The following is a 22417-nucleotide window of genomic DNA, read 5'->3' on the forward strand; positions in this document are numbered from 1 at the left end:
CCTTTTGCAAAAATCACAGCCTCTAGTCGCTTCCTGTAGCTTTTAATGAGTTCCTGGATCCTGGGTGAAGGTATATTTGACCATTCCTGTTTACTAAACAATTCCAGTTCAGTTAAGTTTGATGGTCGCCGAGCATGGACAGCACGCTTCAAATCATCCCACAGATTTTCAATGATATTCAGGTCTGGGGACTGGGATGGCCATTCCAGAACATTGTAATTGTTCCTCCGCATGAATGCCTGAGTAGATTTGGAGCGGTGTTTTGGATCATTGTCTTGCTGAAATATCCATCCCCTGCGTAACTTCAACTTCGTCACTGATTCTTGCACATTATTGTCAAGAATCTGCTGATACTGAGTTGAATCCATGCAACCCTCAACTTTAACAAGATTCCCGGTGCCGGCATTGGCCACGCGGCCCCAAAGCATGATGGAACCTCCACCAAATTTTACTGTGGGTAGCAAGTGCTTTTCTTGGAATGCCGTGTTTTTTTGCCTCCATGCATAATGCCTTTTTGTATGACCAAACAACTCAATCTTTGTTTCATCAGTCCACAGGACCTTCTTCCAAAATGTAACTGGCTTGTCTAAATGTGCTTTTGCATACCTCAGGCGACTCTGTTTGTGGCGTGCTTGCAGAAACAGCTTCTTTCGCATCACTCTCCCATACAGCTTCTCCTTGTGCAACGTGCGCTGTATTGTTGACCGATACAAATTGACACCATCTGCAGCAAGATGAAGCTGCAGGTCTTTGGAGGTGGTCTGTGGATTGTCCTTGACTGTTCTCACCATTCTTCTTCTCTGCCTTTCTGATATTTTTCTTGGCCTGCCACTTCTGGGCTTAACAAGAACTGTACCTGTGTTCTTCCATTTCCTTACTATGTTCCTCACATTGAAAACTGACAGTTTGAATCTCTGAGACAATTTTTTGTATCCTTCCCCTGAACAACTATGTTGAATAATCTTTGTTTCTTTGTCGCTCCATTGGGAGACCCAGACAATTGGGTGTATAGCTACTGCCTCCGGAGGCCACACAAAGTATTACACTCAAAAGTGTAAGGCCCCTCCCCTTCTGGCTATACACCCCCAGTGGGATCACTGGCTCACCAGTTTTGTGCTTTGTGCGAAGGAGGTCAGACATCCACGCATAGCTCCACTGTTTAGTCAGCAGTAGCTGCTGACTATATCGGATGGAAGAAAAGAGGGCCCATACTAAAGGGCCCCCAGCATGCTCCCTTCTCACCCCACTCTTGTCGGGTGTTTGTTAAGGTTGAGGTACCCATTGCGGGTACGGAGGCTGGAGCCCACATGCTGTTTTCCTTCCCCATCCCCCTGAGGGCTCTGGTGAAGTGGGATCCTATCGGTCTCCAGGCACTGAGGCCGTGCTCCATCCACAGCTCCTGGGAATCTGCTGGACATGGAGCGGAGTATCCTCAGGGACATGGCCCTGCTACGTTAAGGTACTCTGTGTCCCTGTGGGGACCGCGCACGGACACACGGCAGCATTGCTGGGTGTGTTAGTGCGCCAGGGACGGCGGCGCTGCCCGCACTAGTGCCATCGCACACTACAGCTTGCTGGGTGTGTTAGTGTATTAGGGGACTACCGCGCTAACCGCCGTTGCCATTTTTATTTCGGGCGCGGCTGGGACTTGTGGTGCGCCGGGGACTTCCGCGCCGACCAAGGCTTATATGCCGGCCGCGCTTATCACTCGAGTCCCCGGCTTGCGCGGCCTAGTCTCACTTCGTTTCCGCCCACAGACCTGCCAGTCAGGGTAGGGGCGTAACACTGCTTTGCATACTCCACCCCTCTCACTGGATGCACGGTGAATCCGGCAGCGCTGAGAGCTGGAGTATGCTTTGCATACTCCACCCCTCTCACTGTGTACACTGTGAAGCCGGATTCCCGCACTTTCTCAGGCACGCCCACGGCTTCTTCCTCTGCACAGGACGCCGACAGCCATTCTTGTCAGTGTTTTCTGTAGCGACAGAAGAGACAAGTTTAGGAATCCCTGGCAGGGATTCGGATAGTCACACAACCGCTGTGACCAGGCGTTAAGCAGCACCTGTGGGGCTGACTCCACTAGTGCCGAAGTGCACATATACATATGTTTATTCACTATGCATTGCACTGTTTAGCTGCATTTTTGTATATACCCTCCTTGATTGTGCGGAGGACATAACAGCATATTGTCTGTGTAAAACAGAGGTGCAGAAGCACATGTTTTCTATGCAGCCGGTACAGCATGTATGGCTATATGGCCGGCAGTGTACATAGACCCCCATTGTATACTACGGAGTCTCTGCTAACCGTCCAGGACATGGGGACGGTGCCTGCAGTATTTACTGACAGATTTTCTGAGACTATGGCTATGATACTAGAAGCCTTGCAGTCCAGACAAGTCTCTCAAATCCATGGCCACTGTTCACATTATCCATGGTCCCCCTCAGTGGGAACAACTTTGAGCTCCGAGGGGTCATGTGCTTCCCAGAGTGACGGCTCTGACATGGACGACAGTCCCAGATAGTCTGAGAGGCTCACTATGAGCGGCCATCGACTTCATCACACTAGTCAGGGTCCCAGCAAGCGGACTCTCTGTGTGATGTGGCGGAGATAGCTGCTCAAGATCTAATCCTGAGACCGCTCTCAATCTGGATACACCTGATGGTGACGCCATAGTCAATAATCTCATAGCGTCCATCAATAGAATGTTAGTTATTTCTCCCCCAGCTCCTCCAGTGGAAGAGTCAGCTTCATAGCAGGAGAAATTCCATTCACGTATCCCAAGCGTAAATTAAATACTTTCCTTGACCACCCTGACTTTACACAGGCAGTCCAGGAACACCACGCTTATCCAGTTAAGCGCTTCCCCAAACGGCTGAGGATACACGTTATCCCTACCCCCTGACGTGGGCAATGGCTGGACCCAGTGTCCCAAGGGGCATCCTCCAATCTCCAGCTTGCAGCTAGATCCATAGTTGCAGTGGAAGATGGGGCTGCACTTAAAGATGCCACTGACTGACAGAGGGATCTCTGGTCGAAATCCATCTATGAGGCTATCGGCGCGCTGTTAGCTCCAGCATTCGCAGCCGTAGAGGCACCCCAAGCTACTTCAGCTTGTCTTACACAGATGGACACGGTCACACGTACATCTGTTCCGCAAGTGTCATCCTTAACCGCTCAAATGTCTGCATTTGCGTCTTAGGCGATTAATGCTGTCCTGGACTCTACGACCCGTACGGCAGTGGCGTCCGCTCACTCCGTGGTTTTACGCAGGGCCTGGGTGTTAACTGAATGGAAGGCAGATTCTGCTTCCAAAAAAGGGCTTAACCAGTTTGCCTTGTTCTGCTGACCGACTGTTTAGTGTGCGTGAGATGTTTTCATTAAACAGTTCAAGAGTAAGGATTCTTCCTTACCTCAGCCCAGACAAAACAAACCCCAACATACCACAGTCGGGGTTTTCGGTTTTTTCAAGGCTCGGGCAGGTCCCATTTCTCCTCGTCCAAAGAGGACTCAAAAGGATCAGAGGAGCTCAGTTTCTTGGCGGGCTCAGTCACGCCCAAAAAAGACAGCCTGAAAACCCACTTCCAAGAGGCTTCCTCATGACTTGCGGCCTCCTCTCTCCGCATCCTCGGTCGGTAGCAGGCTCTCCCGCCTTGGCGATATTTCGCTGTCACAGGTCAAAGACCGTTGGGTGAGAGACATTCTGTCTCACGGGTACAGGATAGAGTTCAGTTCTCGTCCTCCAACTCAATTCTTCAGAACTTCTCCACCTCCCGACCGAGCCGACGCTCTTCTGCAGGCGGTGGGCACTCTAAAGGCACAACGAGTGGTGACCCCCGTTCCTCTTCAGGAACAAGGTCACGGTTTTTACTCCGAATTATTTGCGATGCCAAGAAAGGACGAGTATTTCCGTCCCGTTCTGGATCTAACACGGCTCAACCAGCTCGTGAACACCAGGCGGTTCCGGATGTAATCCCCCGCTCCGTCATCGCCTCAATGTTTCAAGGAAATTTCCTAACATCGATAGACGTCAAGGATGCTTATCCCCACGTGCCGATTGATCCAGAGCTCCAGCGTTTCTACGCTTTGTTATAAGACGCGAACACCTTCAGTTCGTAACCCTGCCTTCTGGCTGGCGATAGCCCCACGGGTCTTCGCTAAGGTCATGCCAGCAGTAGTACCAGTCCTGCAATCTCAAGGTCACTCTGTGATCCCGTGTTTGGGAGATCTACTTGTCAAGGCACCCTCTTAAGGAACATGCCAACACAGCCGAACGTTGCGCTGGAGACTCTCCAGCGTTTCGGGTGGATCATCAACTTTTCAAAGTCAGATCCGACCCCGGGCCAATCACTAACATATCTAGGCATGGAGTTTCATACTCTCTCAGCGATAGTGAAGCTTCCGCTAGACAAACAGCGTTCACTACAGACAAGGCTGCAATCTCTCCTTAGGATCAGTCGCACACATTGAGACGCCTCATGCACTTCTCACGTAAGATGGTAGCAATGGCGGCAGTCCCTTTCGCGCAGTTTCATCTGCGTCCACTACAATGGGACATTCCCCGCCAATGAGACGGGAAGTCGACGCCCATCGACAGAGACGTCTCCCCTTCTCAGGCGGCCAAAGAATCTCTACGGTGGTGGCTTCTTCCCACCTCATGGTCAGAAAAAAGGTCCTTCCTACCCCCATCCTGGGCGGTAGTTACGACAGGCACGAGTCTATCAGAGTGGGGAGCAGTTTTTTCTCCGCCACAGGGCTCAAGGTACGTGGATTCAGCAAGAGTCCACCCTTCAGCTCAATGTTCTGGAAATCAGAGCAGTGTATCTTGTCCTACAAGCCTTCCAGCAGTGGCTGAAAAGCAAGCACATCCGAATTCAGTCGGATATCTCCACAGCGGTGGCATACATCAACCACCACGGAAGAACACGCAGCCGGCAAGCCTTCCAGGAAGTCCGGCGGATTCTAACGTGGGTAGAAGACACGGCATCCACCATATTCGCAGTTCACATCCCAGGCGTGGTAAACTAGGAAGCAGACTTCCTCAGTCGCCAGGGTATGGACGCAGGGGACTGGTTTCTTCACCCGGACGGGTTTCAGGAGATCTGTCGCCGCTGCGGGATGCCGGACGTCGACATAATGGCGTCACGGCACAACAACTTTGTTCCGGCTTCATAGCACAGTCTCACGATCATCGAGCTCTGGCGGCGGACGCCTCAGTTCAACATTGGTCGCAGATTGGCCGAGGAGGTCGGGGTTCCCGGATCTGTGGTACCTCACGGTAGGCCAACCGTGGCCACTACCAGACCGACCAGACTTGCTGTTTCAAGGGCCCTTTTTTCCATCTGAACTCTGCGGCCCTGAACATGACGGTGTAGCCATTGAGTCCTGGATCCTAGCGTCTTCAGGATTATCTCAGGAGTGGTTGTCACCATGACGCAGGCCAAGAAGCCAACGTCCGCCAAGATCTACCACAGATCGTGGAAGATATTCTTATCTTGGTGCTCTGCTCAAGGAGTTTCTCCCTGGCCATTTGCATCGCCTATTTTTCCTTCCTTCCTACAATCTTGGTTGGAAAATAGTTGGTCGCTCAGCTCCCTTAAAGGACAAGTCTCAGCGCTATCTGTATTTTTTCAGAAACGCCTAGCCGACTTCCGCAGGTATGCACGTTCCTGCAGGGAGTTTGTCTTCTCATCACTCCGTACAAGCGGCCATTAGAGCTCTGGAGTCTGAACAAGGTTCTAATGACTCTCTTGAAGCCGCCTTTCGAGGTTTTGAAAGTTGTTTCCCTTTCCGTATTTCACAGAAAGTGGCCTTTCTAGTAGCGGTCACGTCTCTTCAGAGAGTGTCCGAGCTAGCAGCGCTGTCATGCAAATCTCCATTCCTGGTCTTCACCAGGACAAGGGGGTTCGGCGTCCGATTCCGGACTTTCTCCCTAAGGTGGTATCCCACTTTCATCTCAATCAAGATATCACCTTACCTTCTTTGTGTCCTCATCCAGTCCATCAATTTGAAAAGGATTTGCATCTGTTGGATCTGGTGAGAGCACTCAGGATCTACATTCCCGCACGGCGCTCCTGTGCCGCCCGGATGCACTCTTTGTCCTTGTCGCTGGTCAGCGTAAGGGGTCGCAAGCTTCCAAATCCACCCTGACTCGGTGGATCAAGGAACCAATTCTTGAAACCTACCGTTCTGCTAGGCTCCCGGTTCCCTCAGGGCTGAATGCCCATTCTACCAGAGCCGTGGGTGAGTCCTGGGCATTACGGCACCAGGCTACGGCTCAGCAGGTGTGCCAGGCACCTACCTGGTCGAGTCTGCACACTTTTACCAAGCATTATCAGGTGCATACCTACGCTTCGGCAGACGCCAGCCTAGGTAGACAAGTCCTTCAGACGGCGGTTGCCCACCTGTACGATAGGGCTGTTTGACAGCCCTACCACGAGGTATTCTTTTACCCACCCAGGGACTGCTTTTGGACATCCCAATTGTCTGGGTCTCCCAATGGAGCGACAAAGAAGAAGGGAATTTTGTATACTTACCGTAAATTCCTTTTCTTCTAGCTCCAATTGGGAGACCCAGCGCCCGCCCTGTTTTCTTAGGGTTTTTTTCGGTACAGATGTTGTTCATGTGAATGGTTGCAGTTCTCCGATGTTTCTTCGGATTGAATTGGTCTTTAAACCAGTTATTGGCTTTCCTCCTTCTTGCTTTTGCACTAAACTGGTGAGCCAGTGATCCCACTGGGGGTGTATAGCCAGAAGGGGAGGGGCCTTACACTTTTGAGTGTAATACTTTGTGTGGCCTCCGGAGGCAGTAGCTATACACCCAATTGTCTGGGTCTCCCAATTGGAGCTAGAAGAAAAGGAATTTACGGTAAGTATACAAAATTCCCTTCTTTCAGATCATTTGAGAGTTGTTTTGAGGAGCCCATGATTCCACTCTTCATAGGAGATTCAAATAGGAGAACAACTTGCAAGTGGCCACCTTAAATACCTTTTCTCATGATTGGATACACCTGCCTATGAAGTTCAAAGCTCAATGAGGTTACAAAACCAATTTAGTGCTTTAGTAAGTCAGTAAAAAGTAGTTAGGAGTGTTCAAATCAAGAAATTGATAAGGGTGCCCATACTTTTGCACCGATCAAATGTTGTTTAAATGCGGATTGCACATTTTCTGTTAGTACAATAAACCTCATTTCAATCCAGAAATATTACTCAGTCCATCAGTTATTAGATATATGAAACTGAAATAGCTGTTGCAAAAACCCAAATTGTTATAAAGAAAAAAGGTTAACATTAATAGGGGTGCCCAAACTTTTTCATATGACTGTGTATATATACAGTCAGGGCCAGAAATATTTGGACAGTGACACAAGTTTTGTTATTTTAGCTGTTTACAAAAACATGTTCAGAAATACAATTATATATATAATATGGGCTGAAAGTGCACACTCCCAGCTGCAATATGAGAGTTTTCACATCCAAATCGGAGAAAGGGTTTAGGAATCATAGCTCTGTAATGCATAGCCTCCTCTTTTTCAAGGGACCAAAAGTAATTGGACAAGGGACTCTAAGGGCTGCAATTAACTCTGAAGGCGTCTCCCTCGTTAACCTGTAATCAATGAAGTAGTTAAAAGGACTGGGGTTGATTACAGGTGTGTGGTTTTGCATTTGGAAGCTGTTGCTGTGACCAGACAACATGCGGTCTAAGGAACTCTCAATTGAGGTGAAGCAGAACATCCTGAGGCTGAAAAAAAAGAAAAATCCATCAGAGAGATAGCAGACATGCTTGAAGTAGCAAAATCAACAGTCGGGTACATTCTGAGAAAAAAGGAATTGACTGGTGAGCTTGGGAACTCAAAAAGGCCTGGGCGTCCACGGATGACAACAGTGGTGGATGATCGCCGCATACTTTCTTTGGTGAAGAAGAACCCGTTCACAACATCAACTGAAGTCCAGAACACTCTCAGTGAAGTAGGTGTATCTGTCTCTAAGTCAACAGTAAAGAGAAGACTCCATGAAAGTAAATACAAAGGGTTCACATCTAGATGCAAACCATTCATCAATTCCAAAAATAGACAGGCCAGAGTTAAATTTGCTGAAAAACACCTCCTGAAGCCAGCTCAGTTCTGGAAAAGTATTCTATGGACAGATGAGACAAAGATCAACCTGTACCAGAATGATGGGAAGAAAAAAGTTTGGAGAAGAAAGGGAACGGCACATGATCCAAGGCACACCACATCCTCTGTAAAACATGGTGGAGGCAACGTGATGGCATGGGCATGCATGGCTTTCAATGGCACTGGGTCACTTGTGTTTATTGATGACATAACAGCAGACAAGAGTAGCCGGATGAATTCTGAAGTGTACCGGGATATACTTTCAGCCCAGATTCAGCCAAATGCCGCAAAGTTGATCGGACGGCGCTTCATAGTACAGATGGACAATGACCCCAAGCATACAGCCAAAGCTACCCAGGAGTTCATGAGTGCAAAAAAGTGGAACATTCTGCAATGGCCAAGTCAATCACCAGATCTTAACCCAATTGAGCATGCATTTTACTTGCTCAAATCCAGACTTAAGACGGAAAGACCCACAAACAAGCAAGACCTGAAGGCTGCGACTGTAAAGGCCTGGCAAAGCATTAAGAAGTAGGAAACCCAGCGTTTGGTGATGTCCATGGGTTCCAGACTTAAGGCAGTGATTGCCTCCAAAGGATTCGCAACAAAATATTGAAAATAAAAATATTTTGTTTGGGTTTGGTTTATTTGTCCAATTACTTTTGACCTCCTAAAATGTGGAGTGTTTGTAAAGAAATGTGTACAATTCCTACAATTTCTATCAGATATTTTTGTTCAAACCTTCAAATTAAACGTTACAATCTGCACTTGAATTCTGTTGTAGAGGTTTCATTTCAAATCCAATGTGGTGGCATGCAGAGCCCAACTCGCGAAAATTGTGTCACTGTCCAAATATTTCTGGACCTATATATATATATGATATATATAATATAAATATTTATGATGGCAGCTAGTACCTGGGCGTTGCCAGGGATAGTAACTGTCTCTCCCAGTCTCTGTGTGTCGCTGTCTCTTTCCTTGTCTGTGTGTCTGTCTGACTGTTTCTATCTGTCTGTATTTGTATCAGTCTATCGGTCTCCATCTGTTTGTGTCTGTCTGTCTGTCTCTTTCAAGGTCTGTCTCTTTTCCGTCTGTCTTGGTCTGTCTCTTTCCCCCCGGGTGTCTTTTTCTGTGTCTCTATCCATCTCTCCACTGACATCATATAACCTCACACATAAGCTTCAACTAACAGTTTGTTTTGTTTTTATAGCAACCACTGACAGTTGCTATTAATAACCTATAGCTCCCACCTCCATTCAGTTTAATGGCGGCAGGATTTTAGAGACTAACTGTAAAGCACGGGGTTAATTTTTTTCTGTCAAAACATAGTCTACGACACTCCATGGGTCACATGAGGCGTCTGCAAAATTTCGTGATTGTAAATGCGACGGTGCGGATTCCTTCAGCGGACATACACATATACATACACACATACATACATGCATACATCCATGCATACATACATACATGCATACATACATACACTCAGCTTTATATATTAGATATCAATAGATATGTTTATACATAGAGATTATATATATCTTATATATACATATGTATATACATACACACACACACACACACACACACACACACACACAAATGTGTGTGTGTGTGTGTGTATATATATATATATATAATTATATAATATATTTATTGTGTGTGTACACATAGTTATAGGTATAGGTATACATTATAGTTATAGGTATACATAGTTGAATGTAGATATACATGGACCGTTAATTAGATGCTTTGTCACAATCCCCAAATGCATCTCTAGGAGAGCCAGAACAATGTTCTCATAGACCTTCATTGAGTTGTGGCCTTTGGTCCACTCCATGAAACACTGCAGCTGCTAGTAGGTCACAAACAGAGGGAGATTGACAGGAGCGTAGCGGTGATAGAACATGAATCTGACGAAGGGTGAGTATAAGAGCGTGGGTAGGAGACTTCGATTTTGAAGCATCACTCCAGTTCTGAAATTAAAAAAAAAAACAAAACGGGAGTGGTGCCTTAATTTTTCCATCAATGGAGCTATGTAAGGGCTTGTTTTTTGTGTGGTGATCTGAAGTTTTTATTGATAAAATTTTGCGTTATATACTATGTTTTGATCCTTTTTATTGTATTTTTGGTGGGAGATGCAGCGAGAAAAAAAAAAAACTTAAATTTTGTCGTTTTGATCCCCCCCCCCCCCACTGCAACCTTTACGGTACAAAGACTTCATTTTCAATGGAACAGACTTTTACAGACACAACAATTCTAATTATGATTATAGGGGTTTTGTTTTGTTTTTTTTTACATTTCTTTATCTTCAACTGGAAAAAAATTACCTTTCATTTTTCTAAATTAAAATAAATATAATTTAAATATTTTTTTTCTTTTTTTACGGCCCCCTTGCGCGACTTGACCCTGCAGTCGTTTGATTGCTTGTAAAAATCAGTCTCCTATAAAACTCAGCCTATGGCTGAATGTCACAGGTGAACAAACATGGCAATGACTAGGGACTTCAGTGGATCTCGTGGCTACTATGGCAATCAATCAGTACCATTTGATCACATGATAGGGGGTCTGAAGGGGTGACCAAACGTACCCTCGAAGTGGATCACAACTCTTAAATGCCAATGTCAATGATTGATTATGGCATGTTAGAGAGTAACCGCTGCTATTAGAGGCAGATGCCAGCTAAGTAACCTAGCCGGCATCTGCATTTTTGTGGAGTGGCTCAGGTCCATACACCCCAACTTGCTCTATGACATATTTATTATTCATGGGGTTAAGCTAAGCTCAAGGTTGCAGGCTGTTCAACTATTTCCTTGGCTCTTATAATTTATCTGTTTGGTACTCTAATAATTTTTTTTTCTCATGTTCAAACTCTTCTGAGTTCGTTCATCTGGAAAGTCTTGTCTAGCTATAATATATGCAGTTCCTTGTTGTCCCATGTGTGTAATAAAAGACCAGAAAATGTTTTCCTGTGCTTTGAGCTTTGCAGAATTAATTGGTACAATTCTCAAGTGGCCGATCTGCTCTGTTATATTAATGTAATATTAATGTTTTACATAGGAGGATTTCGGATTAAGTCTGCATGGAATGCATGTTTTTTTTTCTTCCAGGGAAGTGCCTTTTCCTATCTGGGCTCAGTGATCAGCAACTGAACCACATGGATGACCACGCTCTTCCTGAGAAGTATGGCATCGGCTTCACCAACATGGTGGAGAGAACGACCCCAGGAAGCAAAGACCTCTCTAGGTGAGTACAACCTGTTTGGAGGAAACGGTATATGTAATTATTGCACTGAAAATATTATCTAATTGCATGTTCTCTCCTCTTCTTCTCTTTAAGTAAGGAGTTCCGAGAGGGAGGAAGAATCCTGGTACAAAAGCTACAAAAATACAAACCTCGTATAGCCGCTTTTAATGGAAAATGTGAGCTGACCCCTCTATTTCTAATCCAAATTATTACCACATTTTTCTTGCCTACAGTTTATGATATTCATTTTATATTTTCTTCTTTTTTTTTTTTAGGTATATACGAAATATTTAGCAAAGAAATTTTTGGTGTCAAGATTAAAAAATTTGACTTTGGAATCCAACCACACCGCGTTCCAGAGACGGACACAGTCAGTTTATTGGGCTTAAATCAATGGGGGACATTTACTGTGCTAAATGCCAGAAACTGACTTACACGCCATGCATTACATTACATATGTGCTCAGCAAAGGAACATGGCTGGATAGGAAAGGGATGAGGTGTGGGTTACGATGTGACACTGTGCATCAAAATTTTTGTCATGTTCATAATCTGCTAGAAACAAGAGGTCAAGTTGGACACATAATGTAATTGGTTGTCTACCTTTTTATTGGCATTTTTTCTTGTTTTTGTCTTAAAAGCCTGTATTTGGGACTGTAAAATCAATTTCTTCATCGTTCCTATGGGAGACCCAGACCATGGGTGTATAGCTTCTGCCTCCGGAGGACACACAAAGTACTACACTAAAAAGTGTAGCTCCTCCCTCCGAGCATATACACCCCCTGGATAACCAAATATAGCCAGTTCAATGCTTTGTGTTCAGGAGGCACACATCCACACGTGCATTCTCATCTGATTTTTGATTTTAAAGAGTTTGAAGAAAAGCGGGTCCAAGCTGGACCCCCGGCATGTCCCTTCTCACCCCACTGTGTCGGCGGTGTTGTTAAGGTTGATTTCAAGGCTGGAGCCTTACATGCCGCGCTCCTTCACCATCCCTCGGGCTCTGGCTTGAAGTGGGAGTCAGCACGGTTCTCACTGCTTTGCAGGAGACCGGTCTCCATCCGCAGCCCTTTCAGGACCCTGCCGGACGGAGCACTCATCCCTCAGGGACCTGGCCCTGCGTCTCACAAGCTAAGTATTTGAGACGTTATTGTCAGGGGGTCCCTTGCATCTTTATTGTTGGGGAGAGTGTGTCAGGTTACTTTGGTGACATTTCCGGCCGGTTCTCTGGTTTTCACCTGAGAACCGCGCCGAGGGGGCCTGCGCGCCGGCCGCATTGTAAAATTTAGGCCCCGGCTTCGGCTGCGGCCTACTTTCGTTTTCACTGCCCCTGCATGTCAGTCATGCAGAGGGACAGTGCGGCGCCGCCCAACGGCCGTTCAGCACAGGGGAGGACACTCCTCTCTGAGGAGATGTTTCCCTCCCCTGTATATCTCCTTGGCCCTCCGGTTCTCGCTCTTGGACTAGGCCCCGCCCCCCTCCTCACTCCGGCGCCATTTTATCAGCGTTCTCACACTGATCGGCGCTGGCTGCTGCATCTCTGCAACCTGTCTGGGGGTCCGACCTGTGGGATCCGGAGGGCACACAAAACGGTCTGGTAAGCCACAACCTCTGGTTGTGGACCTTCTTATACACTCTCTGGGGGGTCATTCTGAAGGAGTGTGTTCTTTACTGCAGAGCCCCCACCTCAGCAGCATGTCTCACACTAGGAGCATGGCTGAAAGGCTGTACTCAATATGCATTGCATGTAAGCTCATACTGCCTGAACCGAGCACATATCCTCATTGTGATGCCTGCTCTAACATGGTGGTGCCTCAGCCTGGAGAATCCCCAGTGGTCCCTCCGGCTGCTTCGGCCCCGGTGGCTGAACCCCCGGCTTGGGTAGAATTGTTTTCTAAGTCTATCTCCCAGTCCTTTGCCGACTCCATGGGACAGCTGTCCCGGACTCTGCTGAGCATGCATCAGCCCCCTTCTCAGGGCGCCTCTGCTGCTTCGGCTCGCTCTGCAGAGCTCACAGAGGATTCTTCATCTGCTCCCAGACCCCGTCCTCCTAAAAGGAGACGCAGGGTCCCCTCTCCTTCCTCGTCCTGCGGCTCCGATTCATTAGCCGACTCGCAGGACGAGGAGGATGTCTTTACTGGGGGCTCGGACGCTACCTCCATGTGCCCCATTGATCTGACCGAGGGTGATGCAGATGTTAGTGATTTAATTGCGTCAATTAATTCTGTACTGGACCTCAATCCGCCAGTATCAGAGGAGCAACCCTCTCTGGCAGAAAAGCACCAGTTTACCTTGCCTAAGAGAACAAGGAGTATGTTCTTTAACCACTCCAGTTTTCAAGCCACTGTGTCCAAGCCCAGAGCCTGTCCTGACAAACGCTTTCCAAAGCGTGGTTCTGATGACCGTTTTCCTTTTCCACCAGAGGTGGTCAAGGAGTGGGCTCACTCACCAAAGGTAGACCCTCCGGTGTCTAGACTCTCAGCCCGGACAGTTGTATCTGTGGCTGATGGCACCTCACTTAAGGATCCCACTGACCGCCAGGTTGACCTCCTGGCCAAGTCTGTCTATGAGGCGGCAGGGGCCTCGTTCTCCCCATCCTTTGCAGCAGTGTGGGCTCTCAAAGCCATCTCTGCTTCCCTAGAGGAGATGCATTCCCTCACTAGGGACTCTATGCCTGAATTGGTTGCCTTAACTTCCCAGGTTTCAGCCTTTTCAGCCTACGCCATGTCTGCCATGCTGGAGGCCTCTCACCGCACTGCGGTGGCCTCCGCTAATTCCCTCGCTATCCGCAGGATCTTGTGGCTTCGAGAGTGGAAGGCAGATGCTTCCTCAAAGAAGTACCTTGCTGGGCTCCCATTTGCTGGGTCCAGGCTGTTCGGTGAACAACTGGATGAAATAATTAAGGAGGCTACTGGCGGGAAGAGTACTTCCTTGCCACAGACTAAAACCAGGAAACCTGTCCAGGGCAGGAACCAGTCGAGGTTTCGTTCCTTTCGTTCCTCTAACTGGTCGTCCTCTAAGCCATCGGCCTCGTCCACTAACTCAGCCAAGGACCAGAAGCCCACCTGGCGCAAGAAGCCGCGTCCACAAAAGTCCGCAGGAGCTGCTGCCACCAAGGCAGCCTCCTCTTGACTATCTGGCCGAGCCAGCAACGTCCTTGGTCGGTGGCAAGCTCTCCCACTTTGGCGACGTGTGGTTTCAACACGTCTCCGATCAGTGGGTGCGGGATATCATCTCCCACGGCTACAGGATAGAGTTCTCTTCCAGCCCGCCAAACAGATTTATTCTGTCAACTCCCCCCTGCTCCAAGGCCGCCGCCTTCTCTCAGGCCGTGGCATCCTTGCAGGCCAAAGGAGTAATTGTACCGGTTCCCGCCAGGGAATGGTTCAGAGGTCTTTACTCAAATCTCTTCCTAGTCCCCAAAAAGGACGGTTCCTTCCGGCCCATCCTGGATCTCAAGCTTCTCAACAAGCATTTTCAGGTGCGGCATTTTCGCATGGAGTCTCTGCGATCAGTCATTGCCTCAATGACCCAAGGAGATTTCCTGGCATCCATCGACATCAGAGATGCCTATCTGCATGTGCCAATTGCAGTTTCACACCAGCGTTGGCTACGTTTTGCAATCGGAGAGGAACATTTCCAATTCGTGGCTCTCCCCTTCGGGTTAGCCACGGCCCCTCGAGTATTTACCAAGGTTATGGCAGCAGTGGTTGCGGTTCTGCACCTCCAGGGGTTGGCAGTGATTCCTTACCTGGACAACCTTCTTGTCAAGGCTTCATCCAGTGCAGACTGTCAGCGGAGTGTCTCGCGCACTCTCGCCACTCTTGTTCAATTCGGGTGGCTTGTCAATCTGCCTAAGTCCACTCTGACCCCGACCCAAAAACTCACGTACCTAGGGATGCAATTCGAGACTCTGCCGGCACTTGTCAAGCTGCCCTTAGTCAAACAGCAGTCCCTCCATCTGGCGATGCGCTCTCTGTTGAGGCCCCGCCGTCATTCCATCAGGCACCTCATGCAGGTCAGATGGTGGCGTCAATGGAAGCGGTTCCCTTTGCCCAGTTCCATCTGCGTCCTCTGCAGCTGGACATTCTCCGCTGTTGGCACAAGCGGACTTCTTCCTTGCACAGGTTGGTGGCTCTGTCGCCACAGACCAGGAGCTCTCTTCAGTGGTGGCTTTGGCCCCTCTCTCTGTCTCAGGGACGCTCCTTCCTGACCCCGTCCCGGGTGATCCTCACCACGGATGCCAGTCTATCCGGCTTGGGAGCAGTATTTCTCCACCACCGAGCACAGGGCACTTGGACTCCGTCCGAATCAGCCCTCTCGATCAATGTGCTGGAAATCAGAGCTGTGCTCTTAGCTCTCGTAGCCTTTCACCACCTGTTGGCGGGCAAGCACATTCGAGTCCAGTCAGACAACGCGACAGCAGTTGCCTACATCAATCACCAGGGCGGGACTCGCAGCCGCCTGGCAATGTTGGAGGTTCAACGCATCCTTCAGTGGACGGAGGACTCAAGTCCACCATATCCGCAGTCCACATCCCAGGCGTAGAAAACTGGGAGGCCGATTATCTCAGCCGTCAAACCGTGGACAGCGGCGAGTGGGCTCTGCATCCGGCAGTGTTCCGGTCGATCTGCCGCAAGTGGGGCACTCCGGAAGTGGATCTAATGGCATCCCGGCACAACAACAAGGTCCCGGTTTACGTGGCTCGCTCCCACGATCCTCAGGCCTTTGCAGCGGACGCGCTGGTTCAGGATTGGTCCCAGTTCCGTCTGTCTTACGTGTTTCCCCCTCTAGCTCTCTTGCCCAGAGTCCTGCGCAAGATCAGAATGGAGGGCCGTCGGGTCATACTCATTGCTCCAGACTGGCCCAGGCGAGCTTGGTACCCAGACTTGCTCCGTCTGTCCGTAGAGGTGCCGTGGCATCTCCCGGACCGCCCAGACCTTCTCTCACAAGGTCCGTTTTTCCGCCAGAATTCTGCAGCTCTCAGATTGCCGGCGTGGCTCTTGAGTCCTGGATCCTGACGGCTTCCGGCATTCCTCCCGAAGTCATCTCCACTATGTCTCAGGCTTGGAAGTCTTCCTCAGCCAAAATTTACCACAGGACTTGGAGAGTTTTCCTGTCCTGGTGTCGTTCTTCCGGCCATGCCCCTTGGCCTTTTTCCTTGCCGACCATCCTGTCCTTTCTACAGTCCGGTCTGCAGCTAGGACTATCCCTCAATTCCCTTAAGGGACAGGTCTCGGCTCTGTCAGTGTTGTTCCAGCGGAATATCGCCCGACTGGCCCAGGTGCGCACCTTCATGCAGGGCGCATCTCGCATCATTCCACCTTACCGGCGGCCTTTGGATCCCTGGGACCTTAATCTGGTCCTCACGGCCTTACAGAAACCCCCCTTTGAGCCTCTTAGGGAGGTTTCTTTGTTTCGACTTTCACAGAAAGTCGTCTTTCTGGTGGCCATAACTTCTCTCAGGAGAATCTCTGATTTGGCTGCGCTCTCTTCGGAGTCACCTTTTTTGCTTTTTCATCAAGACAAGGTGGTTCTCCGTCCGACTCCGACTTTCTCCCTAAGGTGGTGTCTCCTTTCCACCTTAACCAGGACATTTCATTGCCTTCCTTTTGTCCGGCTCCTGTTCATCGCTTTGAGAAAGCGTTGCATACTTTAGATCTGGTGCGGGCGCTCCGGATCTATGTGTCACGCACCGCTGTTCTTAGGCGGTGCACCTCTCTTTTTGTGCTGACCACAGGTCTGCGCAAGGGTCTCTCTGCTTCTAAACCGACCCTAGCTCGTTGGATTAGGTCGGCCATATCAGATGCCTACCAGTGTACTCAGGTGTTTTCCCCCGCCGGGGATCAAGGCACACTCGACCAGAGCTGTCGGTGCCTCTTGGGCTTTTAGGCACCAGGCTACGGCTCAGCAGGTCTGTCAGGCTGCCACTTGGTCTAGTCTGCACACCTTTTCGAAGCACTACCAAGTGCATGCTCATGCTTCGGCAGATGCAAGCTTGGGCAGACGCATCCTTCAGGCGGCTGTCGCCCATTTGTGAAGTTAGGTTTTGCCTACTTCTCAGTTTTCTGTTTATTTCCCACCCATGGACTGCTTTGAGACGTCCCATGGTCTGGATCTCCTATAGGAACGATGAAGAAAAAGAGAATTTTGTTTACTTACCGTAAATTCTTTTTCTTATAGTTCCGTAATGGGAGACCCAGCACCCTCCCTGTTGCCTGTTGGCAGTTTCTTGTTCCGCGTGTTATCACCGGCTGTTGTTGTAGACAGAGGCTCCGGTTGTTCCGGTTTTTTGCTCTATCTCTACTTGTGGGTGGCTATTCTCCTTCAGCTTTTGCACTAAACTGGCTATATTTGGTTATCCAGGGGGTGTATATGCTCGGAGGGAGGAGCTACACTTTTTAGTGTAGTACTTTGTGTGTCCTCCGGAGGCAGAAGCTATACACCCATGGTCTGGGTCTCCCATTACGGAACTATAAGAAAATGAATTTACGGTAAGTAAACAAAATTCTCTTTTTTCCAATTTGGGTTTCATTAAAAAGTTTGCAATTTTTGGCTTTTATAGGCTCTTTGTTTTCCTGCACATTTAACTTTGATGTGGTCTGTTTTCCTAAATCATCTGAGAAGAGATTAGAAAAACACAGATTGTCATATCACCATAGTGCACTGACTGGAGATTCTGTTATCTCATTCAACAATTGACCACACATCACTGAGGCTATAGGAGGCAAATTGTGCAAAAATGTAATGAAACCCGAGTGCAAAAATAATTTTTAGCAGAAAATCTATGAATTTAACCCTTTAGTGACCCATGAAGTACTGGGTATGTCATGGATCGTGTTACTATGATCTCCGTGGGCAGGCTGCGGCGATCCGCGCACATATCAGCTGATTTCAACAGCTGATGTGTGCCTGCTAGTTGCGAGTGGAATCGCATTCCACCCGCAACTATTAACCCCTTACATCTCGCTGCCGAAATCTGGCAGCGAGATGTATATGCACGCAGCCATAACTTTGACTTACCCCGCCCCAATCATCCGGTGGTTGCCATGGTCATCTTTGTCCTCCTTCTGAAGACTGGGTGCATGACGTGTCCTACATCATCCACACTAGCCGGCATTGAGTTCCTGCACACACATTTTGATCTGCCCTGAGCATGGCAGATCAAAGTATTGTAGTGCGCCTGCACAGGACCTCAATGCCAGCTAGTGTGGATGACGTAGGACACGTCATGCGCCCAGGTTTCAAAAGAAGGAGGACAAAGGTGGCCGAAAAGAGGCGCTGCTCCCAGAGAACGGAGCCACCCATCTTACCAGTCTGCATCGCAGCGACCGTTTAGATAAGTAATATAAAGTGATTTTTTTATCTTCTACACAGCAGCCTGGGCTCTTATATACAGCATGTTAGAATGCTCTATACAAGAGCCCGGTGGTGGTGGCCGCAGGTTATAGTCACCAAAGCTGGTGAAAGGGTCCCTTTAAGGTAAGCAATAGCTTGTCATGCATTTGATGAGCTGTAGCTTCATGTCCCTGTCCTGCCCCAATTCCCCCCCCCCCCCGTATTTTGGAAAAATGTGTTGCAAAATTTTGTTGCAAAACTCATTATTAAGTTTATCCTTTCCATTGTTTAGTTGCTCTGTTGTGTTTATTTCTGTGTAATGACAGGCTGCAGGAAATATCATTAGTGTCTGTATCACTTATTGGACTAAAATATGTACTCCTCCCCCACCATGAGCGCACAAACAGGTGGTTACCTTGTAGAGTGAAACTGTCCCTCAGAGTATGCTTTTAATGTCACCTGTCCTCTCTTTGTTTACAGATTTGCTATGTCATGCCTTCATCGAGTGCTCGCTGTGCCCAGTTTCCTCGGGCTCAAGACAAGGTTCATCACTACATCAAATTAAAAGATTTGAGAGACCAAATTAAGGGCGTTGAGGGTAGCCGGGAAGTTCATGAGGTGCAGTACACATTCGACTTGCAGTTGGCACAAGGTAAGCCCGTCTTACACAAGATGGATGAAATATAAAATCCGCTACGCCACAGTATATTTTCTGAAAGTAGACACCTGACACATTGTGAAGATTCCGCAGAAATGAAAGAAAAACTGCACGATGCGATAAGTATCACAATACAATATGTTCACCGTGAAGTTCCACCGAACATCCCAAAGATCAAAGTGAAAAAAGGGTTTGTTTAATGCCTGGAAGCAATTAGTGAATATACTAACACTTTTTCCACATACAGCTGTTTTTCAATACTTTGGTACTTTGTGACAAAATCAGAGGCTTCGTTATGCAATTAAAAGACCCCTCTATATTTCCAGTTTACACCTCTGTGTATAATGCACCACTGCTTGTTCCCCCTCCTGTAATATTAATGACTATGACTTTTTTAGTAGCAAATATCGGGTCATTTCATTATTGATCTTCACCTAACATTTCCTCTAGTGTCTCTGCAATTTTGCATGGAGGTGTAACATTTCGTAAAAAAAAAAAAAAATGTATATTTCTGGTTAAGTCTCCAAGCAACACTTGAGACACAACCACCTGGTCCAAGGGGTGCACAGTTCATATATAGCACTTATGTTTGTCCATGTAACTTCACATAATTATCAGAACAAAACAGACCAAATATCTCCAGACTCAAGATGCTGTCTGAAAATGTCTTGACCCTGAGCAAAGGATGATTAGATGTGTATATGCCAATATTTCAATATTCCCATTCTATATCAGAATTAAAATAAAATTCTCAGCTACCATCCTCCAGGATATAATATGATGCCAAGATGTTAGCGCCCAACAGCTGCCTTGGGTTTACTGTGGCTAGATCAGTGCTGCGCAGGAAGCCAAGTCTACAATGGCCTGTGGCTTTCTAAGGACAACGTACAACTCCTTATATCTAGTCCCTATGTACAGAGACTGGCTAGTGTTACACAGCGGCTACTAGAACAGTTTTCCAGAGATCAGTGACTCGCAAGTAAATGAATTGTGCACTGCTATTATATGAGTTTCTTCTACACTCTTGTGCATGGCATATGTATTCAGCATTGTGTGGAGCAATGACCTAACATCTTGGTGCTCTCTTCTTCTGTTGTATAGAGGATGCCAAACGGCAGGCAGTGAAGGAGGAGAAGTATGATCCTGGGTATGATGCTGCAGCTTTTGGGAATGCCCCTGAAGAGACCCCTAATGCAGAGGGTGGAAGCAGTAACTCATCTGACCCTGCAGGTAATGTATGCAGTGAGATTGCTACTGTCATGTAGTGAGCCGGGAAAGTCCCTTCTGATTGTTGTGTTTATTAGTAAAAGTTCTGTTTAGTTAGCATATACTTACTAGACTACCCTTTCTCAGCTGATCACTGTTGATACTTTATTTTATTATAAAACTTAATTCCTTTTCCTTTGTTCAAAACAAAAATAAAGTAGAAATATCTTAATACGATAAAGAATCACTCCCAAGAAATTTTTTTATCCTCCTAATATGTTGCAATCATCATATTACATGGCACTGTGTACTTACAATTGCACCTTTTGTCCTTCTACCCAGTTAATTCTTCTGTTTTGCATTCGGTCTATGACCTCACATGATTAAAAATTGACTAGCTGAACCCTTCTAAGCTTTATGTAGAAAAAGTATTTTTCCCTGCATGAGTCATCACTGCAAAAGTCTCTGGCAGGGGGAGGAGGGAGCAGCTGGATCCAGGAGTTGAGGGGGATGACTCATGCAGGGAATAAGAAACTTCTTGTTTCTACATAGGGTAGAAAGGCAAAATGAGCAATTGTAAGTACATAGTGCCAAATAATATGACTGCAATATATTAAGTAGATAAAAACTTTGATGGAAACACTTCTTTAATAACTATCCATACATTCCAATTGGAGAAAAAATATATATATAATTATAATATAATTCCCCCCCCCCCCCTCTTTCTCTAATCTATTGTGTGTCTAATTTTATAAATCCCCTTTCATCTAGGGGAGTTGCTAATATCCATTTCTTCGGCGCTCCATTGGGAGACCCAGACGATTGGGTGTATAGCACTGCCTCCGGAGGCCACACAAAGCAATTACACTAAAAAGTGTAAGGCCCCTCCCCTTCTGGCTATACACCCCCAGTGGGATCACTGGCTCACCAGTTTTCTGCTTTGTGCGAAGGAGGTCAGACAACAAGGTCCCGACCTTCATAGCGCGGTCTCGCGATCAAAGAGCTCTGGCGGCAGACGCCTTAGTGCAAGATTGGTCGCAGTTCCGGCTCCCTTATGTGTTTCCACCTCTGGCACTCTTGCCCAGAGTGTTACGCAAGATCAGATCCGATTGCGGCCGCGTCATACTCGTCGCCCCAGACTGGCCGAGGAGGTCGTGGTACCCGGATCTGTGGCATCTCACGGTCGGCCAACCGTGGGCACTACCAGACCGTCCAGACTTACTGTCCCAAGGGCCGTTTTTCCATCGGAATTCTGCGGCCCTGAACCTGACTGTGTGGCCATTGAGTCCTGGATCCTAGCGTCTTCAGGATTATCCCAAGGGGTCGTGGCCACCATGAGACAGGCTAGGAAGTCCTCTTCTGCTAAGATCTACCACAGAACGTGGAAGATTTTCTTATCCTGGTGCTCTGCACAAGGAGTATCTCCCTGGCCATTCGCGTTACCTGTCTTTCTTTCCTTCCTGCAATCTGGGTTGGAAAAGGGCTTGTCGCTCGGCTCCCTTAAAGGGCAAGTCTCGGCACTATCCGTGTTTTTTTTTCAGAAGCGTCTAGCACGACTTTCTCAGGTGCGCACGTTCCTGCAGGGGGTTTGTCATATCGTACCTCCGTACAGGCGGCCGTTAGATCCGTGGGATCTAAACAAGGTCCTTGTTGCTCTCCAGAAGCCGCCCTTCGAGCCTCTGAGGGATGTGTCACTTTCTCGACTCTCACAGAAAGTGGCCTTTCTGGTAGCGGTCACGTCTCTTCGGAGAGTGTCCGAACTAGCAGCGCTGTCATCCAAAGCTCCTTTCCTGGTGTTCCACCAGGACAAGGTAGTGCTGCGCCCCATTCAGGAGTTTCTCCCTAAGGTGGTATCCT

The 22417-nt window shown here is 47.9% G+C and overlaps 1 protein-coding gene across 2 annotated transcripts in view; it reads left to right on the forward strand.

The window, feature by feature from the left end:
- The window catches only part of TDG (thymine DNA glycosylase), an 81177-nt gene that overhangs the window by 38128 nt on the left and 20632 nt on the right, over positions 1–22417 (forward strand). For both annotated transcript variants that reach the window (XM_075344726.1, XM_075344725.1), the window contains exons 5-9: positions 11224–11359; positions 11453–11535; positions 11635–11729; positions 19177–19348; positions 20456–20584. In XM_075344726.1, coding sequence (XP_075200841.1) covers positions 11224–11359; positions 11453–11535; positions 11635–11729; positions 19177–19348; positions 20456–20584 — 615 coding nt within the window. The remainder of the gene's footprint in view (positions 1–11223; positions 11360–11452; positions 11536–11634; positions 11730–19176; positions 19349–20455; positions 20585–22417) is intronic.

The sequence above is a fragment of the Anomaloglossus baeobatrachus genome, chromosome 4 (assembly GCF_048569485.1).
Source record: "Anomaloglossus baeobatrachus isolate aAnoBae1 chromosome 4, aAnoBae1.hap1, whole genome shotgun sequence".
Taxonomy (NCBI): domain Eukaryota; kingdom Metazoa; phylum Chordata; class Amphibia; order Anura; family Aromobatidae; genus Anomaloglossus; species Anomaloglossus baeobatrachus.